The 27,371-nt window shown below is 52.5% G+C and overlaps 1 protein-coding gene across 10 annotated transcripts in view; it reads right to left on the bottom strand.

Moving 5' to 3' along the window:
* COL23A1 (collagen type XXIII alpha 1 chain) overlaps nucleotides 1-27,371 on the bottom strand; it is a 375,676-nt gene that overhangs the window by 130,223 nt on the left and 218,082 nt on the right. The window contains exon 1 of one of the 10 annotated variants that reach the window (XM_085013703.1): nucleotides 25,662-25,782. The exons of 8 other annotated variants lie outside the window; for them this stretch is intronic. Coding sequence is in view for 1 of the 2 variants with exons in the window: in XM_085013699.1 (XP_084869825.1) it covers nucleotides 3,788-3,808 (21 nt within the window). In the remaining variant the exon portion in view is untranslated. Of the gene's footprint in view, nucleotides 1-3,787; nucleotides 4,724-25,661; nucleotides 25,783-27,371 lie in introns of those variants that run through there. One more of the 10 variants, XM_085013699.1, reaches the window with a different exon arrangement.

The following is a 27,371-nucleotide window of genomic DNA, read 5'->3' as shown; positions in this document are numbered from 1 at the left end:
GTTCTGGTTGGGAAAATGTAGTCACTCTGAATTTCATGGAAGGTGGAATAAGAATAGAAGCCGCTAAGTTATTTTCAAGGAAACGTACGTTTCGTTATCAGATGGCAAAATCTTTCCCCAGTGGGGACAGGTCACTTTAAAGTAGCGGTGGCTGAGAAGGGATGACGCACACACCCAGGTTCTGTGGAAACCAGGCACCCCTGGGGAGCCTGGTGGGGCCTCATGTGGGAGGGCTGGGGTCCCAGAGGGGAGCTGACCCTCGCAGGCAGAGGCCACATACTGCCAGGTGGAGAGCATGAGAACAGGCAGCTCACAGAGCTGGGTTTGAACCCCTCACCCAGAGTGCTGGCTGTATGACTCCCTGCAAGCCTCTCTGGAAGCTTCAGTTTTCCCACCTCAAAAATGGGCCTAAGGATACTACCTACCTTGCTGGGTTGTAGAGAGGATCAAAGGAGAAACATGTCAGAAACTGGTAGGCAATGCCCAGTCCCTGGAGGTGTGCAGGAAATGGTGTCCTTGTCATACTCAGGGTAAGCCTTTCTACCAGCTGCGGTGCTGGTGCAGCGAAGTCCTCTGGGGGAATCTGTAACTGCAAAGAGCTACAGGTGCTCTAGGTCTCTGGGCTGCAAACTGGCCACCAAAGCAAATGTGATGGGAGAGAAAACGTGATGCACTTGGAGGCTTGAGCGAGAACACGCTCCGTGGGCTTTACTAGGTCAACAGGATAGTCAAGGACAATGGAAGGAGTTTTTGACACAGCTTCAGCCTCAGCAAGCGGGACTGGCTGAACCTCTCAAGGACACAATTTGGTCCCATTTTGCCATATTGAAGGGTGGCTGCTGGAAGCGGCTATGAGGGTCAGTGTCTGGATCTTTAACCATTTTTGTACCTTCTGCACCATTTTTAAATCTATTTTTTTCTTTCAATTAGCTTTTCTTAGTTAAGCAAATGTGTTGGGAAATGAAGCTCTGTCTCTACCGCAAAAGGAAAACCAGGCCAGCATGCCATAAATGGTTACTGTTAGAATATATATATATATACAATGAAAGCTACACAGTGCAACAAAGTTCTCACCCAAACCCTGACCTGAAAGAGTTTAGCCTGAGGTCTGTTCTCTTTGCAAAAAGGGAGATTAACAAGTATTAAAGGAATGCTAAAGATACACTTGGATCAAATTGAGATGATCTCTTGGACCAAATGAAAGGATGGAAAGAGATTTGAAGGCCTTTCTTATGTGGAGTCAAGGCCTTTTGATGTTTAATTAATGCTCTTGTGTCCTTGATCAGAGAAACTGCCCTGGGGTAAACAGGGGCACACATGGCCTGAGGGAGGCATAAATAAGTGCTCGGATTTCTCATTCATCCTACATCCCCTCACGACTCCGTCACTGGTTCCATCTCCCTCCTGGAAGGCTCTTCTTCCCAGCTCTGTGTCTCAACCCAAACCTTGGTCCCTCATCCTTGCCTCCATCACACACCTGCCTGGAGGATGCATTTCTTCCCTCAGCCTCAATGGACCCTCCAGGCTGAGCACTCCCATTTCCCCTACATCTCCAACCTGCTCCTCTCTCCACTCCTGGGGTCACCCACTCTGCCCTGGACCCTCGTCCCTTTCAGGTACCACAGTCGCCTTGAAACAAATGCTTTCAAGTATGTGCATGAGCTTTCAGGGTCCCCTCCTACAGATAAGAAAAGTAAGGTCCAGTGAGACTAGCTAACTGGTGTGGGTCCTGTAGCTGGTAGAGGACCAGGTGGGTTCCATATCCTGACTCCCGCCTTCCCTCCTGGGGTCTTCCTACCACTCACTCTGAAGCAGTCTCTGTGAACTACAAGCTGAAATAATACAGGGAGCCACAGGTGCTGCCAAGGGCGTACTGAGTGGGAGATACAGGAGACTGGATATTTACACAAAGGTTGCCTTCTTCCTCGCCCAAGGATATGAGGCCATTCTCACAATGAAGAAGCTTCCTCAGTCCAGCTTCTTCTAGTTGACACACTGCAGGCTGGCAGGGGCATGCAGAGGAAAGCATGTTTCTGTGAGTGACAGCCAGCTGGCTCAAGATAAGCCTTCAGAGCCAATGCTCCTGGGGGCCAGTGGTTGGAGACACCTGTCCCATTTTTTTTTTAATTTGAATTAACTTTCTTTCCCCTACAGTCAACAACACCTGTCCCATTTTTATCCAGAGCCTGAGGCAATAGAAGGAACATGAGTCTGGAGCTAGATGGATGAGGGTTCGAATCTCAGCTTCGAGCCAGGGCCACAAAGAAGCCTCAGTGATAGGGTCCCAGCCTGGAGGTGATTCTGAGGAGGGAGGGTGAGTCCCACCAAACCTGAGCGCACTGTGCCCATCCTGGCTGACACAGACTCTAGCCAGGCCACGGCTGACCTCACAGGGTGGGTGCCTGTGGTCTGCCCAGCACCTACCTTCTCTTCTTTTGCCTTTAGCACCTCAATTTTCCAGAGACAGCCATCATTCCTCACTCTCAGTTCAATGGATTTGGTAAGTCTTGATCTCCCACATGCAACCTGGCTTCTGGCATGTGACTGTGGCCTGACCCAATGGCACGCTCTTGTTTTTCTGGCCATAGTATTTGGCTCAGAGACAGACATGCCACCAAAGGAACTCAGTCATGGGGCTTCTGCTGGAACTGTTAGGAGAGACATTCTTTGGTTGAGCTATAGGAAGGCTAGAGTTTCGAGTGCTCCACCTCCTAAAGATAAAGCCAGCATGGAGCAAGGCAGACCCAAGCACTGGGGACAGGGGTGTCCTACTGCCCCCACAGGAACACTCAGACCCATCCTTCTGAGGTCAAATCAACAGTCCACCCTTTTTTTTTTTTTCTGTTGGTTTAAACCAGTTTGAGTCAGGTGTCAGATGACAAAACATATCCTCTCGGGTGTAAGTGGAACTTGGGGAGACCAACATGGCACAACTGTCTCACATTCATCATTAGTGCATTACCTATAGTTACAGTTTAATCAAGGTTTTAGTTAATTTAAACCCTGTCCTTGGCTATAGGTACTATCATCCTCTTGTCATCAGCAAATGTGATCACTGGACACATTTTATGTCTCCAAGTTGTTAAAAACCATGAACAGGGTAGGCCTACATATGAAATTATAGTCCACAAGAAAAAAAATTTCCTCCTGGCTGACAGTGGCCCACTCATTCATTCATTCATTCATTCATTCAATGGTTATTGAGTCTTCCTATGGGCCAGTGGCTGCTCTGATTAGATTGCTGTGACCATTAACCAACCAGCTACACTCCCAGCCCAACACTAGTCCAAATGATTCCTTCACAGACAAAAAGACTGGGCATTGTGTCAACCCATCTGAAGTCCAAATGCACTGGGATTGAACACTCCCTTGACCCACAGTCACGCAGGAGACCAGCTCAGCAGATGGCTTATACCTGGTGGGCCCTGATGCTCACTGTTGTCTGGTTCCAGGGCTCATGGACCCTTTGTTTCCTCATCTGCTCTAGACAGCAGCCCTAGGTCCCTGTCTGGCTCAACCACTTGGAGTTTCTAGAATCCATCCCTCTGAAAATGGGACAGTTCTGACGTTACACTGCATCTTCTGTTCTTTCTCAAAGCCAAGGCCACGTCTCTAGGATCATACTAGCGAGATCTTTCTGCACTCCAGGCACAATTCATCTGGACCTGGAGATTCAAATGCATGAAATGGGATCCATCAAATGCTTTCTGCACCTGCTTTGTGACAGAGGCTTTTGCAACCGCCCCTGTGTGTCCCTCCCCGCTGCTCTCCATCAGACGCTCCTTACCTGAAGCAGAAATGGAAACATGGGACCCGAGCCACAATTCTGCTCTGGCTGCTGCCTGCTAAATCTGCACCCCAGCTCCCTGGCCACATGTCTGGCTCTCCTTTCTTCCCCTTGTGCCAAACAGACTTTTAAAAGCCGAGCATATTCTTCTGTACATTTTTGCCATCCTGGGGCCTGTTCTTTTCTGGGCCACTTCCCTGGCCCTGCCCCCGTTCCTCCTGTCCACACTCACCCCTCCTTTCCAAGTCTGAGAAGTGAGTTACGCACATCCCCCACCCCTGGGGAGAAGCTCTTCTTCTTCCTTCAAACATCCTGACAGCTGCTCTCCTCATTTCTGGCATGTGAAGCTTTTGGCTTGTGGGATGGCAGTTCCCGGTCCCCAGGATGGTGAGCCACGGGGGCAGGAGGTCCATGAGGGCTGTGCCTCCCTGAGCCCGCTCCTCCCCCTCTCCAACATGGAGAGATGCTGGATTATGGGTCTAGATGGGTCGGGGGAGGCCCTTGGAAATCACCTTGTCCAGCAGTTGCATCTTAAGTAGCAGAATCACCTAGAGCCCTCTTCCTGTCTCCCAGGGATGGAGCCCTGGGGTTTGGGGTGGGTCTCAGGTACCTGGGTCTGTAAAAAGCACCCCCAGCTGCTATGACTCTGCTGATGTGCCCCACTGGGAGCTCCCCCCAACCCCGGCAGGGCAGTTGGCTGCTGATACAGGGCACAAACTGCTAGGTTTCGAGAGTAAGCCCACACGGAGCCTGTCTAGGACTCAGGCTCCGATGTACCCACGTTCCTGTGCCCTTGCACTAACGGCAGGCTTGGAAGACTGGGTTGGGGGTAGCTTCCTCCCACAGCCCTTGTAAATACAGCCTGGGCTTAAGCAACAGGGACCATCCAGTCAGGCCAATAAATGTCCGTGGAAACTGATAAATCAATGAAGCAATAAACGGTAGGGGCCATAACAACCTCTTTACAATTTCTCTTTGGGGGTGGGCTTTGTAATGTTACTTTGTTGTTGTTGTTGTTTTAATAAGCAAAACTGTTGTCTTGGGACTCCATCCAAGAACATTAGCTAAATAGCTGGGATCCAGCCCCAGTTGTGCACAGGAAACCCTGTTTAGGCAGACAGTGTGGGAGACCGAGGCTGGGCTTTGATGTGCAGTGAGGGGGTGTCCTGGGGGCACTGAAGCCTTTATGAGAGGCCCAGGCGCCACCATCTCTGGCTTAGCTTCTGGCTGGCCTCCCCCTGGCCCCCCTCTCAGGGGTTGGATCTGATTCCACCATCCCCTCTGGCCAAACCGTCCTGTGTCCTCTTGATGCCTAAGGATCATGAACAAGCCTCTTGGCAGGTATGAAGGTCTGGCTTGAGCCCACCTCACTGCTTCCCAGCCTCTACCTCATGACCCAGGTTCGGCCCATGGACCACTCAGCGTCCAAGGGACCATTTGATGCCCATGTCCCTCCTTGATGGCTTTGATGTTTGTGTTGTCTGTTCTCCTTCGGGACAGCCAGCCCCCTCATTCTCCAAGCCCAGGCCTTGACATCACCTGCCCCCCACCCTGCCTGGTAGGGTCTCCCTGTTACACTGGGAGCTCGTTGAGGCCAGAGCGTGGGTCCCCTTGGGCTGAGTCCGGGTGCGAGGCAGAAAGGGGAGTGGTCAGGGCAGTGAGGGCTTGGGAGGCAGACAGGCTAGGTTCAAGGCTTGCTCACCCTCCCTCCACCTGCTTCAGTCCTCACATCCTGCAAGATGAACCTCTCAGTGACCAGGATCATCTGCCGTGGAGCATCCTCCACACCTGCTGCCTCCCTCCATCAGAAAGGGCGTCCCACCGGTTACAGACCCATCTTCCCTACCAGGCTGAGAACCCCCACAACAGGGCTGGGTCTCATTCATCTTCTCCTTCCAACTGGACCCAGAGGGTCACTTAGGAGCTCTGCGGGCTGCAGGGGCTGCTCTCAGTCCAGGCATCTGGAGTGGAGGCAGGTACCTGCCTGTGCCTGGGGTTCCCTCTGCACCTTGAGGTAGGTGCCGCTGCCTCCGTCCTCTAGGGCTCCAGGTCCCCTTTACTCTGAGCCCCTGCTCATTCAGTTCCACCCAGCTGCTGGGGTCTCCCTTCTATGCCACTGCTGCCCCTGCCTCACCATCTCCTGAGCTGGTCCCCATCTGACCCCACCTTCTCTCACATACACTTCTGTCCAAAGCCTCTTCTGTACCCGCATCCCATCCCACCCTTCCAGGCCATTTTCCACCCTATCCCCCGACCCCCTGGGAAAGTGTTTTCAGAGTACCTCCCCTCAAAACTCATCACCGTGACCAGAACAAACCCTGCGTCTCTCTATCTGACTTCCAACCACTGCAGTTTTCCCTGGAAGGGACAGCACCCTGCCCCCACCTTCCCAGAAGCACTTCCCTCCTCCTGGCCTGTCCCCATGCTTGTCAACGTCACATCTATTGTTTAGACCAGAGCAGGTGTCACCCCTCCTATAAAGACTTTTCCAGCTCTCTCCTTCACCCAGGAAGCAGGTCTTGCCCTCCCTCCATGGCCCAGGACACCCATTTTGCATCCCTGCTCAGTGTGCCAGCCTTCTGGTCATACCAGCTGGGTCATGCCTTCTGTACCTCCAGGTCTGGAATAGGGTGGGCACTAGGTGAGTGTTTGCTGACATCGAATTTCACACAGCAGGACTTTAAGACCCTTCTCGGAGCAGGTTTTGCTCTGACTGTTGAGCAGTCCATTTGCTATCAGACAAAACACAGTTGCAGGCAGGTCCAATTTTTTTCCTGTGGCCAAATCATTATCCAAGGGGACCGCTGGAATATAAATCAGTGCTATCGCGATCTGCTTGCAAACATCTGATGCCATTGGCTCCAAGCTGCTTGATGATGTCCAGATGTGGGCTGCTTCACTGACACGCATTTCTGGTAATTAAGCTGACAGGAGCTCCACGTCTGACAAGGGTGCATGGCCTTGAGCAGGTCACCCCTCTGTGTGCCCTCGTTTCTCCTCTGTACCAAGGAGGGAGCACAGCTGGCTTACCGGGAAGTTCACATAAAACATGAAATGACCTCCATTTTCCTGAAGCAGTTTATATTTGGGAATCAAGGAGTCTGCACATCCATATGGACAACTGTGCCCCCTGAAGACTGGGTGGGATTCCTTGTGGGCTGGAGCAACTGGCCTCATCACCACGTTAAACGGAGGAGACCCAGAGGTGGATATGAGATTCTGCCATACAAGCAGGGAGCTCCTAGTGTTAGGGAGGCTGGGGACCATATCTGGGGCTGAGCAGGCTTCAGAGGGCTTGTCTTTTGTTTGTGTTTTTAGGGCTGCACCCGCGGCATATGGAGGTTCCCAGGCTAGGGGTCTAATCAGAGCTGTAGCCGCCAGCCTACACCACAGCCACAGCAACGCAGGATCCTTAAAACCCACTGAGTGAGGCCAGAGATCGAACCCGAAACCTCATGGTTCCTAGTCAGATTCGTTTCCGCTGTGCCATGACGGGAACTCCCCAGAGGGCTTGTCTTATTCTGGTTCTGAACAAATGCAGGCTGCCATCCCATAACTGTTCTTTTCTTTCTGTGGCACTATCCAAATGCACCCTCTTCCCCCTTTGGGGGACGTCTTGCTTCCAAGTGAAGAAACCATTCTACCAAAGGGGAAGGGGATGGGGAAGGGAAGGTTTGGGAGCTTGGGACGGCACGTGCACACTATGGCGTGCAGAATGGATGGTCAACGGGAACCTGCCGTAGAGCACAGAGCAATCTACTCAACATCCTATGATAACCTAAGGGGAATGGATAGGTGTATATGTATAGTTGCTTCTCTCTGCTGTGCAGCAGAAATTAACACAGTATTGTAAATCAACTCTGCTTCAATACAATTAAACAAAACAGAAACCATTCCGGGGCAGCAGCAGGTAGGTGCACACCTCTATGCTAGTCCACAGGTGTACACCCGCCACCCTCCTGGGGTCCCAGCCCCGCTGGGCACTGCAGAGAGTGGAGACAGACAAGACCCAGGAGCTCCAAGCCTTGAGGAGCTCAGAGCCAGGCAGACGGCACGCTGTGCACACAGGAGAACCACTCTAAGGGAGATGCCCCAAAGCACTAAGGAAATTCACTGGGTCAGAGGCTTCATTTCTGCACAGCGGGCATCAGGGAAGGCTTTATCAAGAAGGCGGTATTGGAGTTTCCGTTGTGGGGCAGTGGCAATGAATCTGACTAGTATCTATGAGGATGTGGGTTTGATCCCTGGCCTCATTCAGTGGGTCAGCGATCCAGTGTTGCTGTGAGCTGTGGTATAGGTTGCAGACGCAGCCTGGATCCCGTGTTGCTGTGGCTGGGGCTCCGACGGGCAGCTGTAGCTCCCATTCGACCCCTAGCCTGGGAACTTCCATGTGCCGCAGGTGTGGCCCTAAAAAGCAAATAAAATAAAATAAAAAAATAAATAAAAAGAGGGTGGCAGTATTGGAGCAGGGGCTTCAGGGCGAGAAGGACTTAGACTGTTGAGAGGGCAGGCAAGGAACAGCTGTGGGGACAGTTTGAGACAAGCTACGGAAGCGGGTAAGCCTGGATCAACTCATTTTTGTCTAAAACTTTTGGTGTGAGAAAGGCATAAGAGAAAATCAAGTCCACCCAGCCAGGATGGCAGGCTAGGGAGGGGGAGCCCCACAGGCTGGGCAGTAGGATCTCCCATAGTGTCCCGTGGAGGACAGCAGCAGGGCCAGGATGGGCAGTCAGAAGTCATACTCCTCTAAAGTAGCTCAACCAGCAAGCTCCTCGGAAGCTTTTATCCAGGAAGACCTGGCACACTTGGCATGACTCCAAGTCAAGTATGGCTGTTTATTTGGACAACGAGGACTTTTTATTGTTCCTGGGCTCTAAGGCCATGAACATGCTTTTCCCCTTGCCTGCTACCAGTCCCCTGCTGGCAGATGCAGGCACTCCCAGCGTGTGGGGGGTACTCCTCACCGCAGCAAATCCTAACCAGTGCAACTGGAGAGAAGGGATGGTAACCCAGACAGGCAGGTGTGAGGAGGAGAAAGAGAAACGAACAACTGCTCATGTGCTGTGACCCTCCAGGGGTTACCCTTTCGAGACTTGGGCCCCCAATTGATAGAGTCACGTGGATATGTAAATGCATCCATTGAAATGATTCACGATATCTAAGCCCCAAAACCAACCAGCAGCCCAGGAAAAGCACAGCTAGTCCTGGCACTCAGAGCAGAGCCAAGGTGATACCAAGCGTCCCCACTGCAGGATCCTACATCAACATCCCTGTGATGATCACATCTCTTAGGCAGAGCCCTTGCCAGTTGGATGGCCCTGAGCTAAAGGAATCATGAAGGGGGCACAGAGCTGCTGCTCAAAAGACACCCCCTGCAGGAGAGTGTGGAGCCAGGCTGTAGACCCTGAGCATGGTTTTCGGTCCTCATGTTGAAAGTGTCAAAGGAAAGGCTCTCTGCAGAGCTGATGAGTCGGAACCTGAAACTCACATCCAAGTATCTCTACTTCCTTATCCTAAGTGGTTCAAGCAGCATCACCAGGTAGCAGCCCCCAAACCAAGACAGGTGCTGCCCCCGGCCCCACTTACCGGCCAAGAAGGGCAAAATGACATGCTTGCATTCACACGACTGGTCCTTTTACTCTAAGATCTTACTATTAAGGGATGCCGAGCAGGCAGGATAGCTGAAAGAGGGCTGAGCTGTGGGCCTGGCTTTGCCAGCTGCAGGTGATGGGTCAGATGAGTCTCCAGGGGTTCAGCTCTGCCTCCAAGTCCCCCAGCCCCACTTGGCTGAGCTACGTGACATCAGGCTGGCCAGACTGACACTGGAGACCAGGACTCTAGGAGACCAGGACCCAGGCAGTCCAAGCCTCCTTCTGGGGCAACGTCCTTGGCTTCCTGGGCTGACTGGTCCTGGCACCACCCCCCCGTGCCTTGCCCTGGCTCACAGCTCTCCCACCCACCTCTGCCCCTCCAGGCAGAGTCCCAATTCCATGATCCCTACTGGGTGTGGGTTTCCTACCAAGGTAAGAACATCCTCCCCAGATCTCATCTCTGAGCCCACCACCTCCTGACCCCCCAGCTGAGTCTCTCAGTGCAAAGCCAACTCCCATCCACACCCCACTGCACCAGGGGGTTCCCAGGTTCAACTCTGAATCTGAGGCTGAAAATGTTTCCAAGTGTTAATTTTATAGCTACTACCAACCAGAATTAACACCTTCAGATTTAGCTTCAACTCTAGAACACTGTTCTCAAGATCTAATAAGTTGGCTTAAAAGGATTTTAGGGGAAAAAAATATCAAACCCGACCCACTCTATATGAGGAAATCCAGTAAAATTTTTAGATTAGAGGTTGCACAATGACAGCCCACAGACATATTTTGCCTGGTGTGCAGAGCAGTTTAAAAACATGTGAATTAGCTGCCTAGAGTTAAAAGGCATTTTTGTACCCCACTCAGGATTTCTGGCTCCTTTTTAAGAAAGAAGGTGATGGGGCAGCAGACGCTAATCCTCTGAAGATGGGGACTGACTCGGGTGAAGGTGGGACCTGAAGAGGTGGGTGGTGGGGGCAGGGTCAGGAGGCCTTGAGGGAGGTTGTTCCTCCCGAGAGAAGTGCCTCTGAACATTCCAGGTCCCCAGTGCAGACCTGGCTTGGCTGCGGGCCCTGGCGTAATTTACAGACTTGGCAGGCGAGCCATTTCCTCCAGTTTTCTGTTTCTAATTAAAGCTTTTAGGCAAGGGGCTTAGTTGCTGATTCGGGTGCCAGAGTCAGGCCTGGCCTTATTAAACAGAAATATACAGCCAAGAGGAAATGAAGGAGGAAGGACAGATGATGCCAAAGGGGAAAACACAGGACTAAGAAACCAGAGCAGCATCTAGAGAAGTAAAATATCAGAGGTGCGCTTGGGGGAGGGGGTGGGTGCAGAGATGGGGGGCAGGAGCAACAGTGACTGCAAAGGGGTGAGGAGCGCCAGTTTCAGGCTTCTTAGGAGAAATGATGAGTGCTGTGGGAACAAGAAATCAACCTCCTTGGTAAAAAAATGAAGGCCTGAAAGACCCTCAAACCTTCTGACCCAGCTGGAGAACTGGGACTGTCACTTACTAGCTGGCTTGATACCCTTAGGTCCCAGGTGGGTTGGCTCCCTCACCTCGTCCCGGCTTTCTCAGCTATAAAATGAGCACAGCAACAGCAATTAGATAGGAGTTGCTATTGAGATGGGAGATAACTAGGCCTCAGGCTCAGCCACTGTGGCCCGTCTCCTGATGACACGTTGAGTTAAGCCCCAGTGAGGTGAAAGACAAGGTGACCACAATTTCCTCTCGCCCTACCTGGTTGAGAGGGACTTTGCAGACCAACACATGCACAGAGAAGGTCCTCAATCCAGGGAAGAGACCTAAGGAGAGAGGGGTCGCCAGCCCATAACATGTCTGCCAAGCTCCCAGCAACCTTCATGCTGAAATCCATCTTGGCTAAAAGATGCACGTGCCCACCAGGAAGGACCCTGAGTCAGGCCAAATGTGGGTACAAACAACAGCTGGCTAGAAACAACCCCCTGCCCCGACAACCTGGAGGACTATCCACCTATACAAGCAATTCAAGCCACCTCTGTTGCACACAGCTCATTCCGTGAGCTCGGCCCTCTGTGCTCTACCACGCACGCTGTGCTTTTAATAAACTCTGCTTCACAGTCTTGGTCTCCTTGTTGAATTCTTTTCCCAAGGAAGATAAGGACCGAGGTCCTCTCGCTGCTCAACTCACTCTGGGGATGAAATGAACGCATGATGTCAAAGCCCAGCAGCACCTGAGCAGTGGGATGCAGGCTACTTCTCAGGGGTGGGGCCCTCCCTCTGCACCTGGGTGGGCAGAACCCAATCTGCTATTCCCGTCCCAGCTCCCCAGCTGGAGGGAGCCCTCCAGGTATCGCACACACATCACAGTTTTGGCCCTATGAGATCACGCTGGGCAAAACCCATTCAAAGGCACAGTCCCCACAAAGGCTTCTCATTTTTGCTCCCTCCCACAGGACCGGTGGGTGCCAAAATCACCATCTGGGGAAAAAGCAGGTACTTTTAAACACACCTTAGCAGGATGTTCGCCTGGGGAGGGACATGGCCAGCCCAGGGGCTGATCCGCTGCTCAGGCAGGAGCAAACCCTCTCCTTCACTCACTCCTCACTCCAGGGACTACAAGGAGCACCTTGGGGTGGGGGGCGAGGCGTGGGATGGAACACCAGCACTCGACGACTTCTGTCTTGACTTTCTGTCAGTTGCATGTGGACCAGTTCACTTAGGCTGGGTGTGTATGACTGAGTCCTCTATGTGCTGGGAGGTCCTCACGTAACTCGTGTTTTATTTTCAATCAAGTGGACCCTGGAGGGTATAATTTTCAGCACACACTGGCTTCTGCTGGAACTGAAATATTTGATTTGAACATATTTTGGTGGAGTTCCCAATGTGGCTCAGTGGTAATGAACCCAACTAGGATCCATGAGGATGCGGGTTCGATCCCTGGCCTCGCTCAGTGGGTTAAGGATCTGGTGTTGCCATGAGCTATGGTGTAGGCCAGCAGCTATGGCTCCAACTTGACCTCTAGCCTGGGAACTGCCATATGCCACAGGGTATGGCCCTAAAAAGACAAATATATATATATATATTTTTCTGAAGTGGATAACAGAGTAGCAAGGAGTGTAATGAGGAGGTGGCAAGGGTCTGGCCACCCTGGTCACCTGAACCAGACCTCTGCCCTTCCCAGTCTCTGCACACCCCTCCACCCTGCTGTGACCTTCCCGCCATACCTCCCCACCGGACACGCTCCTATTCACCCTTCCAGGCCTAGTTCTGCTGTCACCCCCTTTCCTCCTTGATAGCTCATCATCCCTGCAGGCTTTCCTGCACCCCCTACACTGGAGCCAGATGGAGTTACGTTGTGGACAGCAGTTCATGGGCGTGCCTCCCACTCCTCTGTAAGGTTTTTGGTCAGAGTCAGGAGTCAGGCTGCCTCTGTTTGCCACCTGGCTCTGCCCTGCTCTGTCCCTCAGTTTCCTCATCTGGAAGGTGAGGCCGGGAGCAGCATCTCCTCGCAGGGCTGGATGAATGATGCACTGAAGGTGTCGACAGCATCCGGCCTTAGCAAAGCACTGAAAACGAGTTGACTAAACCCACAGTGGGTACAACTCCTACCCCTGGGATGGTTAGAATCAAGAAGTCCGACAACAACAAGCCTTGGTGGGATGTGGAGAAACTGGCAATGTCACACCTGCTGTAGGCACACACACATTCTATGCCTCACTTGCATTCATCTGTCTGCTATTTTCTTTTTTTTCTTTTTGTCTTTTTGCCTTTTCTAGGGCCGCTTCCCGCGGCATATGGAGGTTCCCAGGCTAGAGGTCGAATCGGAGCTGTAGCTGCCGGCCTACGCCAGAGCCACAGCAACTTGGGATCCGAGCCGCATCTACCACCTACACCACATGGCAACGCCAGATCCTTAACCCACTGAGCAAGGCCAGGGATCGAACCCTCAACCTCACGGTTCCTAGTTGGATTTGTTCACCACTCAGCCAAGATGGGAACTCCCTGTCTGCTATTTTCCATAGCATGTGTCATCTTCTGAAATACTACATGATGAATGCATTCTAGTCCTTATTTTGGCCTTGTCTCCTGCTAAATGGGAGCTCCACTCAGCAGCTCAGAGATTTTCATTTGCCTTATCGATTTATGCATCCTCTCGTTGGACTGGCGGGCATGCTATGAACCTTTGTTTAAATGTGGACAACTCTGTCTTCACAACACCGCTGAGAAGTTGGCTTTATCATTCCCATTTCTCAGGTGAGGAAATGAAGGCTGGAAGAGGTGAAGTAAGCCACGCAGGACCCCCCAGCTGGCAAATGGAGTTGGGCAGGAGCCCAGGGCTGCCTGTGCCAGGACCGGCGCCCTGTGTGTTGCAGAGGTGCTGCTGGTCTCCCAAGAACGGAAGCCAGGTGACCGCAACTGCTCTTTATGAACCAGACCTTGAGTTAGAGGCTTTCATCACCCCCCTCTACTTTTGCATGATCCTGCCTGTTCAGCCACTTATTTCCATTTAATGGAAGAGGAGAGGGAGGGGACTTGCCCAAGGCCACGCAGCTAGGGGGATGACAGAGAGGAAGTTTATTTACATAAAGGGGTTTCTCCAGCTTTCTAGAGGCAATTGCGGTCCTCTCCCGCCCCCAGGGCATAAGTCATATCCTGTTTACTTCCCTGAGATAAGTGCCTTTGGATGAATAGAGGGCTCAGGAAGCTAAATGAGGACTTAGCCAGGCGGGGAGTGGCAGGGGAACTTCAATAGGCAGCTTTTGAGGACACCCTCCAAGCAAACCCTGCCACTTTCACCGTCCCTCGTGGAAGCCATGGCACTGTGGAGTGGGCCCTTGCCCCATCTGACACCCCAGAAGTCGCAGTAACTTGACTATCTAATTGGCCCTCAGATGGGTGGTGGGCCATGGGACGCCTCAAGGACAAATCTGACAGCCCCGAAGCCTATTTTACCGAGTCTGGAAGGAAGCTGCACAAGGGTGATGGTGACACGGGGGGTAACCCACAGGGAAATGCGCAAGTCAGTGTTGGGCAGGGGAGAGCGATGCTGTATCGGTCCAGCAGAGCCACTGTGAATGTAATCCGAATAAATAGGATCTCATCATGGGCTGCTGTTTCACATCTGTTAGATCTGAATGCCTTTCCTTCCAAGCCCAGGCACAGCGAGTACATTCCTCACCTCTGGTGAGGGACAGATGGACCTCACGGTGTTTAAGGGGCAGAATGCTGCCCTACACAATCTCCAAGGTACTGGGTTACCCCAGCCTGCTGGAGAAGGAGCCCCAAATCACCCACTGGACAGTCCTGAAATCGGCTTAACAAAACCTGCTCAAGGCAAGTCACAGAGAAGCCAAAAATCCTGGTTTCTTTCCTTTCCATTTCCTTCCTTTCCTTTCCTTTCCTTTCCTTTCCTTTCCTTTCCTTTCCTTCCTTTCCCTTCTCTTTCCCTCCCTTCCTCCCTCCCTCCCTTCCTTCTCTTTTTAGGGCTGCACCTGCAGCATATGGAGGTTCCCAGGCTAGGGGTCAAATTGGAACTGCAGGTGCTGGCCTATGCCACAGCCATGGCAATGTGGGATCTGAGCTGTGTCTGCGACCTACATCACAGCTCAATGCACTACTAGATCCTTAACCCACTGAGGGAGGCCAGGGGTCGAACCCGCATCCTCATGGATACTAGCTAGGTTCATTACTGTTGAGCCACAGTGGGAACTCCAGAAATCCCAGTTTCTTAAATTCTCTTCTCTCCGTCACCTCCTGCAACCAGCCATCTGGGCCTAGGATTCCACCGCCTGACATCCCCAGGCACATTTTCCCAGCTCCCCACATCTCCACAGCAATCTCCTACCTGCAGGATGAACCACCCCAGGCTGTTCATCTCCCACCCGCAGCAGATCCCATCCTGTGGTGGGTGGCCATGGCAAGGGTGGAGGGAGAGCAGGCAGGCAGAGCAGGAGGAAGGGCAGGCCGGGCCAAAGAAACCACTCATGCACAGGCAGAGCGGGAGAGGTTGGTTCTAGGGGACAGCGAGCTGTCCTGAGCATGTGGTAGGAGTCGGGGGCGGGGGAGACATTGGAGAGGCAGGCAGGGGTCTGGTGCCTTTACCCAATGTTCTTGATGCTGACCCTCGAAGGGGTTAACAAATTCCACAGAGCCCATGGAAAGCACACATGTGCCCAAACACCCCATCTGCCCCTATTTCGGGATTATACGTGCACCCCCAGAAGGGCGTGGTTGCTGGCCCAGGGCACGTGGGTCTCATCGTGTAGGAAGACACCACCCTGGTACCTGTGCCTGAGAAGGACGCAGAAGGAGGCTGCGTGGAGGCAGATAGCAAGGAGAGCCGGCTGGGAAACCACATGCAAATAACACAAAGGTCTTTGGTAAATCCTGCCAGATCCACGTGGTAAACACAGTGCCCAAGAGAGGGATAGAGCTGGAGGCACCTGCTGCCAAGCCGAGTGGGAACTGTGAAGATGCGAGAAATCCCCCTGTGAAAATGAGAGTAAGCAAGTCTGTCGGGCTTGGGGTGGGGCTGAGAGAGCCTGGAGGGTGCTCACTGGTCTAGTGCCCCCAGGGACAGGCTGCCTCCCCGGTCCCCACACAGCGAGCCGCTCACTGCCAGCTCCCAGGGGCTGAGAGAACAGACACAGAGAGACCAAGGACCCAGGTGGTGAGGGAGACCCTGCCTCCGCCGTGTCTGCCCACCAGGGCTGGACGGGCGAGGGACTCCACGCGGAGACCCGCACCCCTCGGCTGACTCGGCCCAGGTCCCAGGAGCGCTAAGCAGAGTCGACCTTCAATCGCTGCAGAGTCGACCTTCAATCGCTGCAGATTCATCTGGAGGCAAGTCTGACCTTACGTGAGGCGGATTAGCCACAATTTCATCCCACTTTGGGGGCATATTTCTACATTTCACTAGAAATGTTAGCTGTCTGATTATGGGGGATGCCTCGGACATGTCCAATGGCACCTCTCGTTACAGAACAATTTTGATTTCTGACACATCAAGCCCCGGTGAGAGAAGACTGGGAACCTGCTGCACTAGAGCTTGATTAAATTACCATAATCTGTGTGCCAGTCAAAAACAAAACACAGGAAGAGCTCTGAGATACAGAGGTAAGTTGTTTTTTTTTTTTTTTTTTTAAATGTACAACGTGACTGTTCTTAGTAACGCTGAACTGTACAATGATTAAGATGGGAAGTTTTATTGTAATGTGTATTTTACTACATAAAAAAGAAGGAAAAAACCCCCATTAATTTAACCATGCAACCAAAATTTGCAAAGAACCTAGTGAGTCCAGCACGTTTCCTAAGTGCTTGAGGCGGGGGAGACCCTCCTAGAATAGCGGGCTTGAAGACTGGGATCAGGGAGAGGCTGGGACAGAGGGACAGCCTGGGGAGAGGCAAGGCAGAGATGGCCCCTGGGGGTCTGGCTAGGCCCACTGCCATCTGAGACCAATGCTACGAAATCGGGCAATTGTATATCAAAGTCCTGATTTCTCGCTTGAAAAAACCAGCAGCTTTGGCCTCCCTGGGCCTGCGGCCTGGCATGGCCACGGTCCCCAAAGCAGAGCCAGCCTCTGAGCCTTCTTGTCCCCTCACTCATCAATACCCATCTGAGCTGGGGATGCCTGCCTTTAAGACTTTGAGAAATGCTTAGGGAGTGGCTTTTACAGCCTCCTTTCAACTGGAGGGGGAGGATGGTGAGGCTGGCAGCCAGCTCTCACCAGGAAGAAGGAGGCTGCACGAGCCATGGTGGTGGCTGCCAGCCCACTCCACCCCTACCTCCCCCAGGAGGCAGAGGGGGCGCACAGCAGGCTCCCATGGCCACCCCCAGAGAGACATGGTGAAGGGCCCCTTACTGGGAGCTTAGCACCTAAAGGGGCCTGTGAAGGGGGTGGCTGGGTTAATAATTTCCTGGCAAGTCCCTACTATTGCCCACTAAAGTGCAGTGGCCAGGGGGATTACACTCTCCAGCACTCACCAAACAAAGGGCGCCCTGGATTTCTTTAATCCAACCTGCGCATTCTCGCTCCTATGGCGAAACCAGGGACTTCTAGGGGAGGCGCAATCTTGAGTCTGGCTCTCCCCATGACCTGGTCTGATCAACAGAGAGATCCCTATCGTGGAGTTTCACAGTCCACTGGAATCCTTTTGGAGGAGAACATGGTTCTGGCACAGTTCCTGAGGGGATGGGGTTTCTAAGCTGAGATGCTGAAGCCCAGAGAGGTTGGGCTGTCTGCCCAAAGTCACACAGCTGGTGGGCACCGAGCTACAGCTCCAGCTGTTTTGGAGCCAGAGAGCACCCCAGCTCCTGATCAGAGGCACCTACATTGCCTGGACAGAAAGTCGGGTTATTAAGATGGGAATGAAAAGCTCAGGGGGGAAGAAAAAAGCTTAACTTCCAGGTTTTTTCTTTGTTTCCACATTGGTCCTTTGGGGAAGCCTAGGCAGGCCCAGAGTTTATATCCTAACAGTGGAACGAAGGTAAAGCTGGGAACCCATCTACTTCCTTGTCCTCCTGTGAGTGTGAGGGGGACAAATGGCAGGGATGGAGGAGGATGTGACCCTGAGGAGGTGGGGACCTCAGGGCAGGCATGGATGCTCCACTGGTGACCACAGTCACGGAGCCTGTGGGGGTCCAGCCCAGCTCAAAAAGCTGGGGTCGGGGGAGAGGCTGTGCCAGTCAGTTGTGCCCTGGGTTCACTGGGTCTCATGGAAACTGTATCCCCGCCCAAGGTAATGGTATGTTCTTAAGCTCCCCCCACCCACCAAAGTGGGAAATGGGGTTTTGACTCCCCCCCCTCAACCCCGCCATGGGGGTGTGTAATGAAAAACAGAGCCCAGACGTGGGACTCAGGTGGGAAAGCAGATGGAGAAGCCCAGCCTGGCTTCTACCACTGGGACCACACTCCTCCCCCCACCTCCTCCTAAGAGCCCCCTGACTCCTGGGGGTGGGGGGGCGTCATAAAGCTGAATGTCAGCTGTGATTTAGGGCGGCCTTATTCCTTGGCTGGCTGGGAAGTAAAGTGAATCCAGCTGTCAAGCAGGGCCTGCAAGGGGGGTGGGGAGGGAGGGGAGCGGGGAGCGCTCCAGGCACTCATGAATGCAAACCTGGGCTGGCCTCCACTTCAGGCCTGGCCCCTGAAAGTCTCTGTGATCAGGAAGATTGGCCTCCTGTTCAGGGTTCTAAGACTTGAGAAGCAAATTACCTGGCAGTCCTGTTACCACACAGACCTGACCCCCGCCCCACCTCCTAGCCAGGTCTGAGTGCAGCCTGGTAATTTCTAACTCTAATTTTTGGAACCTCTCCAGGGACCAAACTTTGAGAACCCCTGCCATAGGCCCAATGCTCCACTCCAGCTGGAACCAGCTCTTCCCCCAGGGATGGGTCCTCCTCACCCCTGCCCCACCAGATCAGAATTCTCCAAAAAAGAGCCCAGCCCAAACCCCTTCTGGGTCTGTGTTAGGAAACCCGGCTGAAGTCATGTGGAGGGTTTGAGCCTGGCTTGTTTCCCGGCTTGGGCGGCTTCTCGGCCGGGTCTCTGCAGGCCCAGGACTCAGCATGGGCTGGTGGCTACCTTGTCCTCCAGGGGCTCTGTTACCCCCAGAAGACTGTCCCGTTCTTTCTTGGGGGGCGGGGGGTGGATTGTAGATGTCCTTGCTCAGCTGTCCCCTGGGGCCCAGGACGTTCCATAGAAACCTGGGCCTTCAGTCTGGGGGCAGAACTTCGCTTTGTCCTCAAAGCTTAGGTGAGGATGGGGGGAGGGAATGTGATCCCACCCTGACTTCTCGAGGAAGGATCTAGTAGAGTCTTCTGCACCTCCTGGATGTTCTTCCAGGTCAGGGCTGGGGTGGGTTTGGACCACTTCCAGGCGCTGGTGCACTGTACAGGTGACTTGGGCTCAAGCCACCAGCTCTTTGCACATTGGAGTCATGAATAAAAGGCCTCAATGATAGGAAGCATCAGGACCAACGACATTTCAGACACTCTACCCATGAGCCAGGTGACGTGGGACACCTTATTTTCTTTGTGTCTCAGTTTTCTCATCTTACAGTGGAGATCACTACAAGACCTACCCAGAGGGTTCCTTGAGGATAAAATGAGATCATCTAAGTCCACATCACTGCTTAATAAAATGTTATTATTATTTACAAAGTAAACCAAGAACAAAAACTTGTAGATGTGTGGTCACTGTGGCATTACTCACAAGAACCAAGACATAGAAACTACCCAAATGTCTCTCAATGGTGATAAAGGATAGATAAAATGTGGCCTATCCATCCCGTGGAATATTATTCAGCCATAAAAAAGGAATGAGGTGCTGATACAGGCTATACCATGGATGAACCTCCAAGACATTATGCTGTGTAAAAGAAGACAGACACAAACGGTAATGTATTGGAGGGATCCATGCATATTAAATGTCCCAAACAGGCAAATCCACAGAAACAGGTAGATGAGCAGCACAGCCTGGGGCTCCTAGGGGCTGGGGGAGGGGGTGATGGGAAGTGTCTGCTAATGGAGATGGATTTTCCTTTAGGGAGAAGAAAAAGTTCTGGATCTACAGAGTGGTGATGGTTGTACAATTCCGTGAATGTACTAAACACCACTCAATTACACACTTTAGGCCACCCCCAGGGAAAATCTCACCTCTCTGCAGATGCTCTTTTCTAAAAGGGAGTGATTTGTTAAAAAAGGCTGACTGGTGAGAAGCTCCAGAGGCAGGGTCTGGGGAAGACTTTTTTTCAGAAATAACAGTGGTTATTAATGACAAGAGGGGCATCACCCTAGACTCATCAAACGCACCGAGCTCATGACTGCAAACCTACTGTGTTAACCAACTCACGTGGCTTCATATCCAGACCCCTCACTGCCTCCACCTGGACTGGCTGGTGTCTCATAAAAGAGGTTTCATGAGGTGTTGGCTCCTCTATCTTGACATGAGGCGAAGCCTCAGGAAATCCCAGAGATGTTCGTCCGGGTTGTAAATGAGGCCACAGCTTTTCAAAGGCTGGTTTCCCCTCTCTTGCTCCCTTGAGCCCTGGGCCGTATGGAGACCACATGGACGGCTCTGAGTGAAGGGCACCCCAGGGGCCCGAGTGACCCCAGACCAGGGGAACAGGTCATCCATAGCAGTCGTCCTCTACTGGGCACCCCCCAGGGCCCAGCGTGCCTCCACCTACCCCGCTGCTGATTCTATACCCTCCCTCTGAAGTCAGGGGTTGAAGAAGGGAAAACCAAGGCCCTGGGGTGGGGGGCAGGGAGTGCCAACCAGCTGGTGGGAGGCAGATTCACTCTCAGGTGTGCAGTCTCTTGGGGCTGTGACCCACCAAGGCATGGGGGAGGGCGAGGGCGAGGGGAGCTGGCCCACCCTGTGTCCACGTGACAGTGGCCCAGACCCAAGCATCACGGTGGGACTGTTGCAGCACAGCCTCGGGCTTGGAGTCCCCACAGAGGGAGTTACCTGTGCCTTGAGCCACAGCTAGAGAACGCCTAACAGAAAACCTGGTAAAATCTGTTCTGGCTACAGAGACTCACGTCCTGAGGCGAGTCCAACTTTTCCCACCCGTCCCAGCTGCAGCCAGGCTGGCTGAGGTGCCCACCTTGGACCCTGCCAGGGGTTCCATCCCTAGAGCCTGAGCAGATGCTGACAGGGGTGGGATCTCTGAGACAGTCAGCTAGTGGCTGGACTTGTGCCCACGGCCTGCCAACAGCTGGCTGAGGTGGGGGTGGTGGTGGGGGTGGTCCCTGGAGACCTCCACAGCAGCAGCTCCTGCTTTACCCACGGCCTTACAGAGTGAGGGTCTCACCCTCTCCTGGGATCTCCCTACCCAGGGGACCGAGCCGCAGCCACTCCTGCTCCTGCAGCCCTGTTTCCCGCTCCGATTCTTCTCCAGGGGAGGGATGAGGTGAGAGGTGGGGGGGAACCCCTCTGCGCCACTGAAGCTCCCCTCCCTGGGGCATGGGTGTTCCAGGTCTTGGTGACCTGAGGATGGGCAGGAAGTTCAGAGAGGGAAATGGATCCCCTGCTTTACCTAACATCACCCCTTCACCCAAGCCCTCACGTCTTTGCATCAGCAGATGTGTCAACATTTGCATCTGGATGCAGATGTCCAAAAATGGAAATAGTTGGGCTAGTCCTACCTCAGTTACTCCTCCCGGGGCCATGAGCCCAGCCTGCCCAAGACTCTCCGGCTCCGGGAGCCTTGCCTACCTCCACCCTGAGAGTGGGCCCAGGGCCCGGATGGCCACACTCTTCCTACCCTCTCCCCACTGGGAGCTTACTCTCGGGCTCTGCCTTGGAAATGTCCCACAGATGGGCGATGTGCTGCACCTGTGTTCCTAAAGTGATATAGGGAACAGGGAACCCAAAGTGGCCGCCCCTCAAAGGCCAGAGCCAGGCTCACACACCAGCCTTCAAAGGTATGGTTGAGAAAACCAGGAACATGGGATCACAGTGCCCACATCAACTGCCAGGTTTTTTTTTTTTTTTTTAGGGCTGCATCCGTGGCAAATGGAAGTTCCCAGGCTAGGGGTTGAATCAGAGCTGCAGCTGCCAGGCTATACCACAGCCACAGCAACTCGGGATCCAAGCCGTGTCTGCGACCTATACCACAGCTCATGGCAACACCAGATCCTTAACCCATTGAGCGAGGCCAGGGATCAAACCTGCATCCTCAGGGATCCTAGCTGGGTTGGTTAACTGCTGAGCCATGAAGGGAACTCCAACTGCCAGGATTTGTAAGAGACGTGCTCATTCCATTTCAGCCTGGATAGCATATTTTCCCTCCATTCATAGTAAACCTGATATTTCTTAGGAAATGAAAATCCGTGTGCCCTGACCATCCAGTATCAAAGCAAGGCAGGCAGAATTTACAAGTTCGTCACTACATTAACAGCAGCTGGAAAAATAAACGCTCGTGTGGCTGGCTACGTATTACTGCATTTGTATCCAACCAGGGCTTTTTGTGCATGTGGGTGTGTTTTTCAACATTCTTATTAAAATGGCAATATACTATTCCAGGAAATTTTAGGAATAAGACCCACCCACAACCCCACCAACCAAGCATAAATATTCCCATTTTTGGACATATGCTTCCAGCCTGTTGACATGAAGATGTGTGTGCATGGGTGGACAGATGATGTTTGATAAAGAGGGGGTCTGCTTCCCGCCCTGAAATTCTTGCCCCCAGAGGTCACAAAGGCCTGGGGCACCCATGTCTTAGGGAAGGGAAGTGTCAGCTGTGCAAAGGGACCCTCCCACCTCTCACTCTTGTGCCATCAGAAGACTCTGGGAAAAAACCATGGGCTCTGTGAGCAGGAGGGGTTGTGACTACGTTCCTGGGTAGGGAGAGCCTGGGGGATGGTGAGACCCACCCTCCATGTGGCTGCGGGCAAGACAGTCTTGTTCTCGTTTTTTGCTTTTTTTAAAATTTGTACTTCAGTATTACAGGGTGTTCACCAACAAAATTTTAGTTTATTAATTTTTTTTATTTTTAAAATTAGAATACAGTTGATTTTCAATATGCCAATTTCTACTCTACAGCATAGTGACCCAGTTATATATGTGTGTGTGTGTGTGTGTATACACATATGTATGTGTGTGTATATATATACACATACATTCCCTTTCTTATATTATCTTCCATCATGGCCCATCCCAAGAGACTGGATATAGTTCCCTGTGCTGTACAGAAGGACCTCAATGATTAGCCATTCTTTTTTTTTTTTTTTTTTTTTTTTTGTCTTTTTGTCTGTTTTAGGGCAGCATCTGCAGCATATGGAGGTTCCCAGGCTAGGAGTTGAATCGGAGCTACAGCTGCCGGCCTACACCACAGCCACAGCAACACGGGATCTGAATCACATATGCAACCTACACCACAGCTCATGGCAATGCCGGATTCTTGACCCACTGAGAGAAGCCAGGGATCGAACCAGTGTCCTCTTGGATGCTAGTCTGGGTTGGTTAACCACTGAGCCATGACAGGAACTCATGCTTATCCATTTTATGTATGTATGTATGTATGTCTTTTTGTCTTTTTAGGGCGGCACCCAAGGCATATGGAGGTTCCCAGGCTAGGGGTCGAATAGGAGCTGTAGTTGCCGGCCTACACCACAGCCACAGCCACAGCAATGCCAGATCCGAGCCACATCTGCAACCTACACCACGGCTCATGGCAACACTAGATCCTTAACCCACTGAGTGAGGCCAGGGATTGAACTCGAGTTCTCATGGATACTAGTCGGGTTCAGTAACCACTGAGCCACGACGAGAACTCCCTGCTTATCCATTCTAAACACAACAGTTTGCATTTACGAACCCTAAACTCCCAGTAAGAAAATATTAAGACCACATGCTTTTGCCCTAATATTTAATATTCCATGCCCCACCCTATAATTTATTGGCCATTCCCCCTTATCAGCCATTTAAGTGGCTTCCATTATTTTACTATCAAAATGGGTGCAATAAATGTTCACTTGCAGACCTTGGTTTTGCCCTTAGACTTCTGTTCTGCTGCCCATCTCTGCTTAGGACCTCCTCTTGCCCAACCCCCCTCATCCTGATCCCTCCTCTTCTGATGGAGGCTTTCCTCACCCTCTCTGGAGCTGTTCCTGTGAGACAGGCTGGGTCTTGGGACCTGGGACCCATGGCTGCAATGGCTGCAGTGCTTGCACTTGGACAAGTGTCTCCTCGAGCAACGAAATACAAACTATAAAGGATTAAAAATACGTACGTGCATGTGCAGTTGGGGCAAATTATGGACAACAAAATACAGAAGGAAAAAAAAAAACAACCAACTGCCACTTCTGAAGAGCAGAGAGCAAAAGCAGGGTACTACATGTGCCCCTTGTACACGACACAACCAAAGGGGTGGGCAAACCACCAAAGCCACCCCTCTGGTTGGACGCCTGGACCTGCCCCTACACTCACTCCGTGTAAGGCACCAGCTTGCCCCACCTTGGGAAGTGAGCGAACAAGGGAACATACTGCTTGTTTTTGCTCCCCTCTGTTGCAGCAGGGGCCCGAATAAAGCCTTGCCTGAATATTTTGTCTGACCTCTTATCAGTTTCTATTGATTAAGGAGGCCAAGAACTCAGGTCAGTAACACCTCTTTACTCTCTCTCTCTCTTTTTTTTTTTTTGTCTTTTGACCTTTTAGGGCTGAACCTGTGGCATATGGAGGTTCCCACTCTAGGGGTCTAATCAGAGCTGTAGCTGCCGGCCTACACCACAGCCACAGCAGTTCCAGATCCAAGCCATGTCTGCAACCTACACCACAGCTCACGGCAACGCCGGATCCTTAACCCACTGAGCAAGGCCAGGGATCGAACCCGCAACCTCATGGTTCCTAGTCGGATTCGTTTCTGCTGTGCCACGACGGGAACTCCAACACCTCTTTCTCTTTCGTTTTATCCAGCTTGGTTCTGACAGTCACAAGCACCCTGTCCAAGAACCTTCAATGGCTCCCCACAGACAATCTCCTGGATAAAAGCCACATTCCTTACCCTGCCGATCGAGCCCTCAACTCCCTGGGCCCAGGCTCCTCAACTCTCATCTCCTTCCACACAACCTTCACATTTCAAGCTCTGACCAAACCAAACTCCGCACAGCTCCCTAGACACTGTGCTCGCCCAAGCCTTCATGCATCTGCATACAAGAGTCCTCCGCTTGGAGGCCCCGCCCCCTTCTCAAACCTCGCCCACCTGCGTTTCCGCCTCTTCCCTCAGATCTCAGCTCCAGCACCACCCCTGCTCTGCCTAGTGCCCGCCACCTCCCCCGGCAGGATCGGGACTCATCTACCACGTCTCAGTGCCCTACGCACACAGTCCTGTCATGCAGCTTCTACGTGGACTGAATTTGGGGGTTTACTCCTGGAGACCCACCACTGTTCTTTTACCCTCAACACAAAGATCGGGCCAAATACCACACTCAATAAATGCATGGGGAATGAATGGGGGAGTGGGTCAGTTCAGTGACAGTATGGGACCATCCCAGCTCCGTGTGGCATCCCAGCTGAGTGTCTACCCCATGGCCCACCCCACCCCCACTTTCCCACCTTCCCATGGGAGGAAGGAAGCAGGTCCCTGGAGGCCCTCAGAGGCCCTCGGAGGCCCTGCACAAACAGAAGGATAGAAAACAACATGCCAAAAGCAATTTGCCTTCTTCCAGGATTTTAGAGCTAGAGCGGCAGTGACCAAAAGTGCCATGATTAAGAATAAAAAACAATAAATGGAAACAGAATAATGCAGAAGGCCTCCCTTGGCCTCAGCCCACCCCCACCCCCACCTTTACCCCTCCTACCCTCTGTGTGCTGCAACACTTCTACCAGGCTGCCTGTGAGGATCTGTAAGTAACAGCTAGATATCCAGTTTCCCGTCCCGGAGTCTCCCGTGCTCCCTGGCTGGAAACATATCTTACTGACAATTATCCAGAGACTCCTGAAATATGAGCCTCCTCCCAACACATAGGGCCGGTTAAAAACACAAGAAGCGTTTTCAGTGCTTGTCCTGATAACCCCATGGGAGGTTCAGTTCTCTGCTCTGCTTAAGAACCGAGGGGCTGGGGTCGCAGGGGGATGTGCTGCACTTAATCTGTTTTTTTTCCCCGCTCTTCCAGAAAGGTGAAGAAAGGCAAGATGTGCACTGCTGGAAGCAGGTGTCCCCTGGAGCCTGCAGGGGAACAGCTCAGGACACATGACCTGCACTTACAGAATGTAAACACATGCTGGCAGTAGGAAGCCTTCAACTGATCTTTTTTTTTTCTTTTTCTTTTTAGGGCCATACCTGCAGCATATGGAGATTCCCAGGTTAGGGGTTTAATTGGAGCCGTAGCTGCTGGCCTACACCACAGTCACAGCAGCACCAGATCTGAGATGCATCTATGACCTACACCACAGCTCATGGCAACGCTGGATCCATAATGCACTGAGCAAGGCTAGGGATTGAACCCCCAACCTCATGGTTCCTAGTGGGATTCGTTTCTGCTGTGCCACAACGGGAACTCCTCAACTGATCTTTGCAAGTCCTCAGAGGATCCTAGGGGATTGTGGCTGCTGACAGCTCCATGAGGAGGGAGGCTCTGAGATGCCGCTTGTCTCCTCCACCCTCTGCGGTTGATTCTTCTCAGTCCCTCCCAGATGTCGAGGTAGCCTCTGACTCATCCAGTGACCAGCACCCCGTGCCTGCGGCCTGGCCCAGCTATCCATCCCCGTGACTGGCATGTGATCCTGTCACTCCCTTGCACTGACACCTACACTGGCTCCCTATCGCCCGAGCCAGACTTCCTTTGGATGGTTCAAGGGAAGCCCTGAGTAATCAGCCAAAAAAGATGTTTACTGCAGGACTTCTCTGGGCCTTTAGTTGCATCCCTTGCAACTCTCCAAGGTGGGGATTTGGGGAGGGGGGTAATGGTTATATGTGAGATTTCCCAAACTTGTGTGACAGTGGAACCCTTTGTCCCAGGGGCATCTCATAAGTCAGGTGTTCCAGGGACAGTGATTTGGGAATCACAAGTTAAAGGCTAAAATTCACATTCCTTTCCAAGGCAACTGCAGCCTGCATCACCTGGCCTCATCTTCTTTTCCCCACACTCCCACTGCCTCAGTACTCGCTTTACAAAGGTTATGTTGCCTCGAAATCCCCTTCCTCTTCCTCCAGGCAGCAGTCTCACTCCTCCTAACACAGCTCACGGTCACCTCCTCCAGGAAGCCCTCTCCCACTCTCCTTCTGCAGTGGGATTTTGCTGCACTCTCTCCCCATGTGACAGTTACACAGAATCAGAGCATGCAATGACACCTGCATTTAGCCACAGTGATTCTACGGTTTGCATTTAAAGGACAAGCTGTATGAAAACTCACTCAGCCCTTACTCAGATGGTCAGATGTTCGCACGGGCTCCCAGGACCTGATGCCCCTATGGGGGCTGAGAGTCTCACCCTCCCCACCGAGGGGACCTGTTGGCACTGCTTAAATTACCTGTCTCTCTTTTTTTGCTATTCCACCTGGATGATTCC

This window comes from Sus scrofa, chromosome 2 (genome assembly GCF_054392235.1).
Source record: "Sus scrofa isolate SSC_HxYL_T2T_F1_AM1 chromosome 2, Sscrofa_HxYL_maternal_Yorkshire_Landrace_v2.0, whole genome shotgun sequence".
NCBI classification, from domain to species: Eukaryota; Metazoa; Chordata; class Mammalia; order Artiodactyla; family Suidae; genus Sus; species Sus scrofa.
The sequence above is the reverse complement of the archived record's forward strand: the minus strand, read 5'-3'. Positions and strand labels throughout refer to the sequence as shown.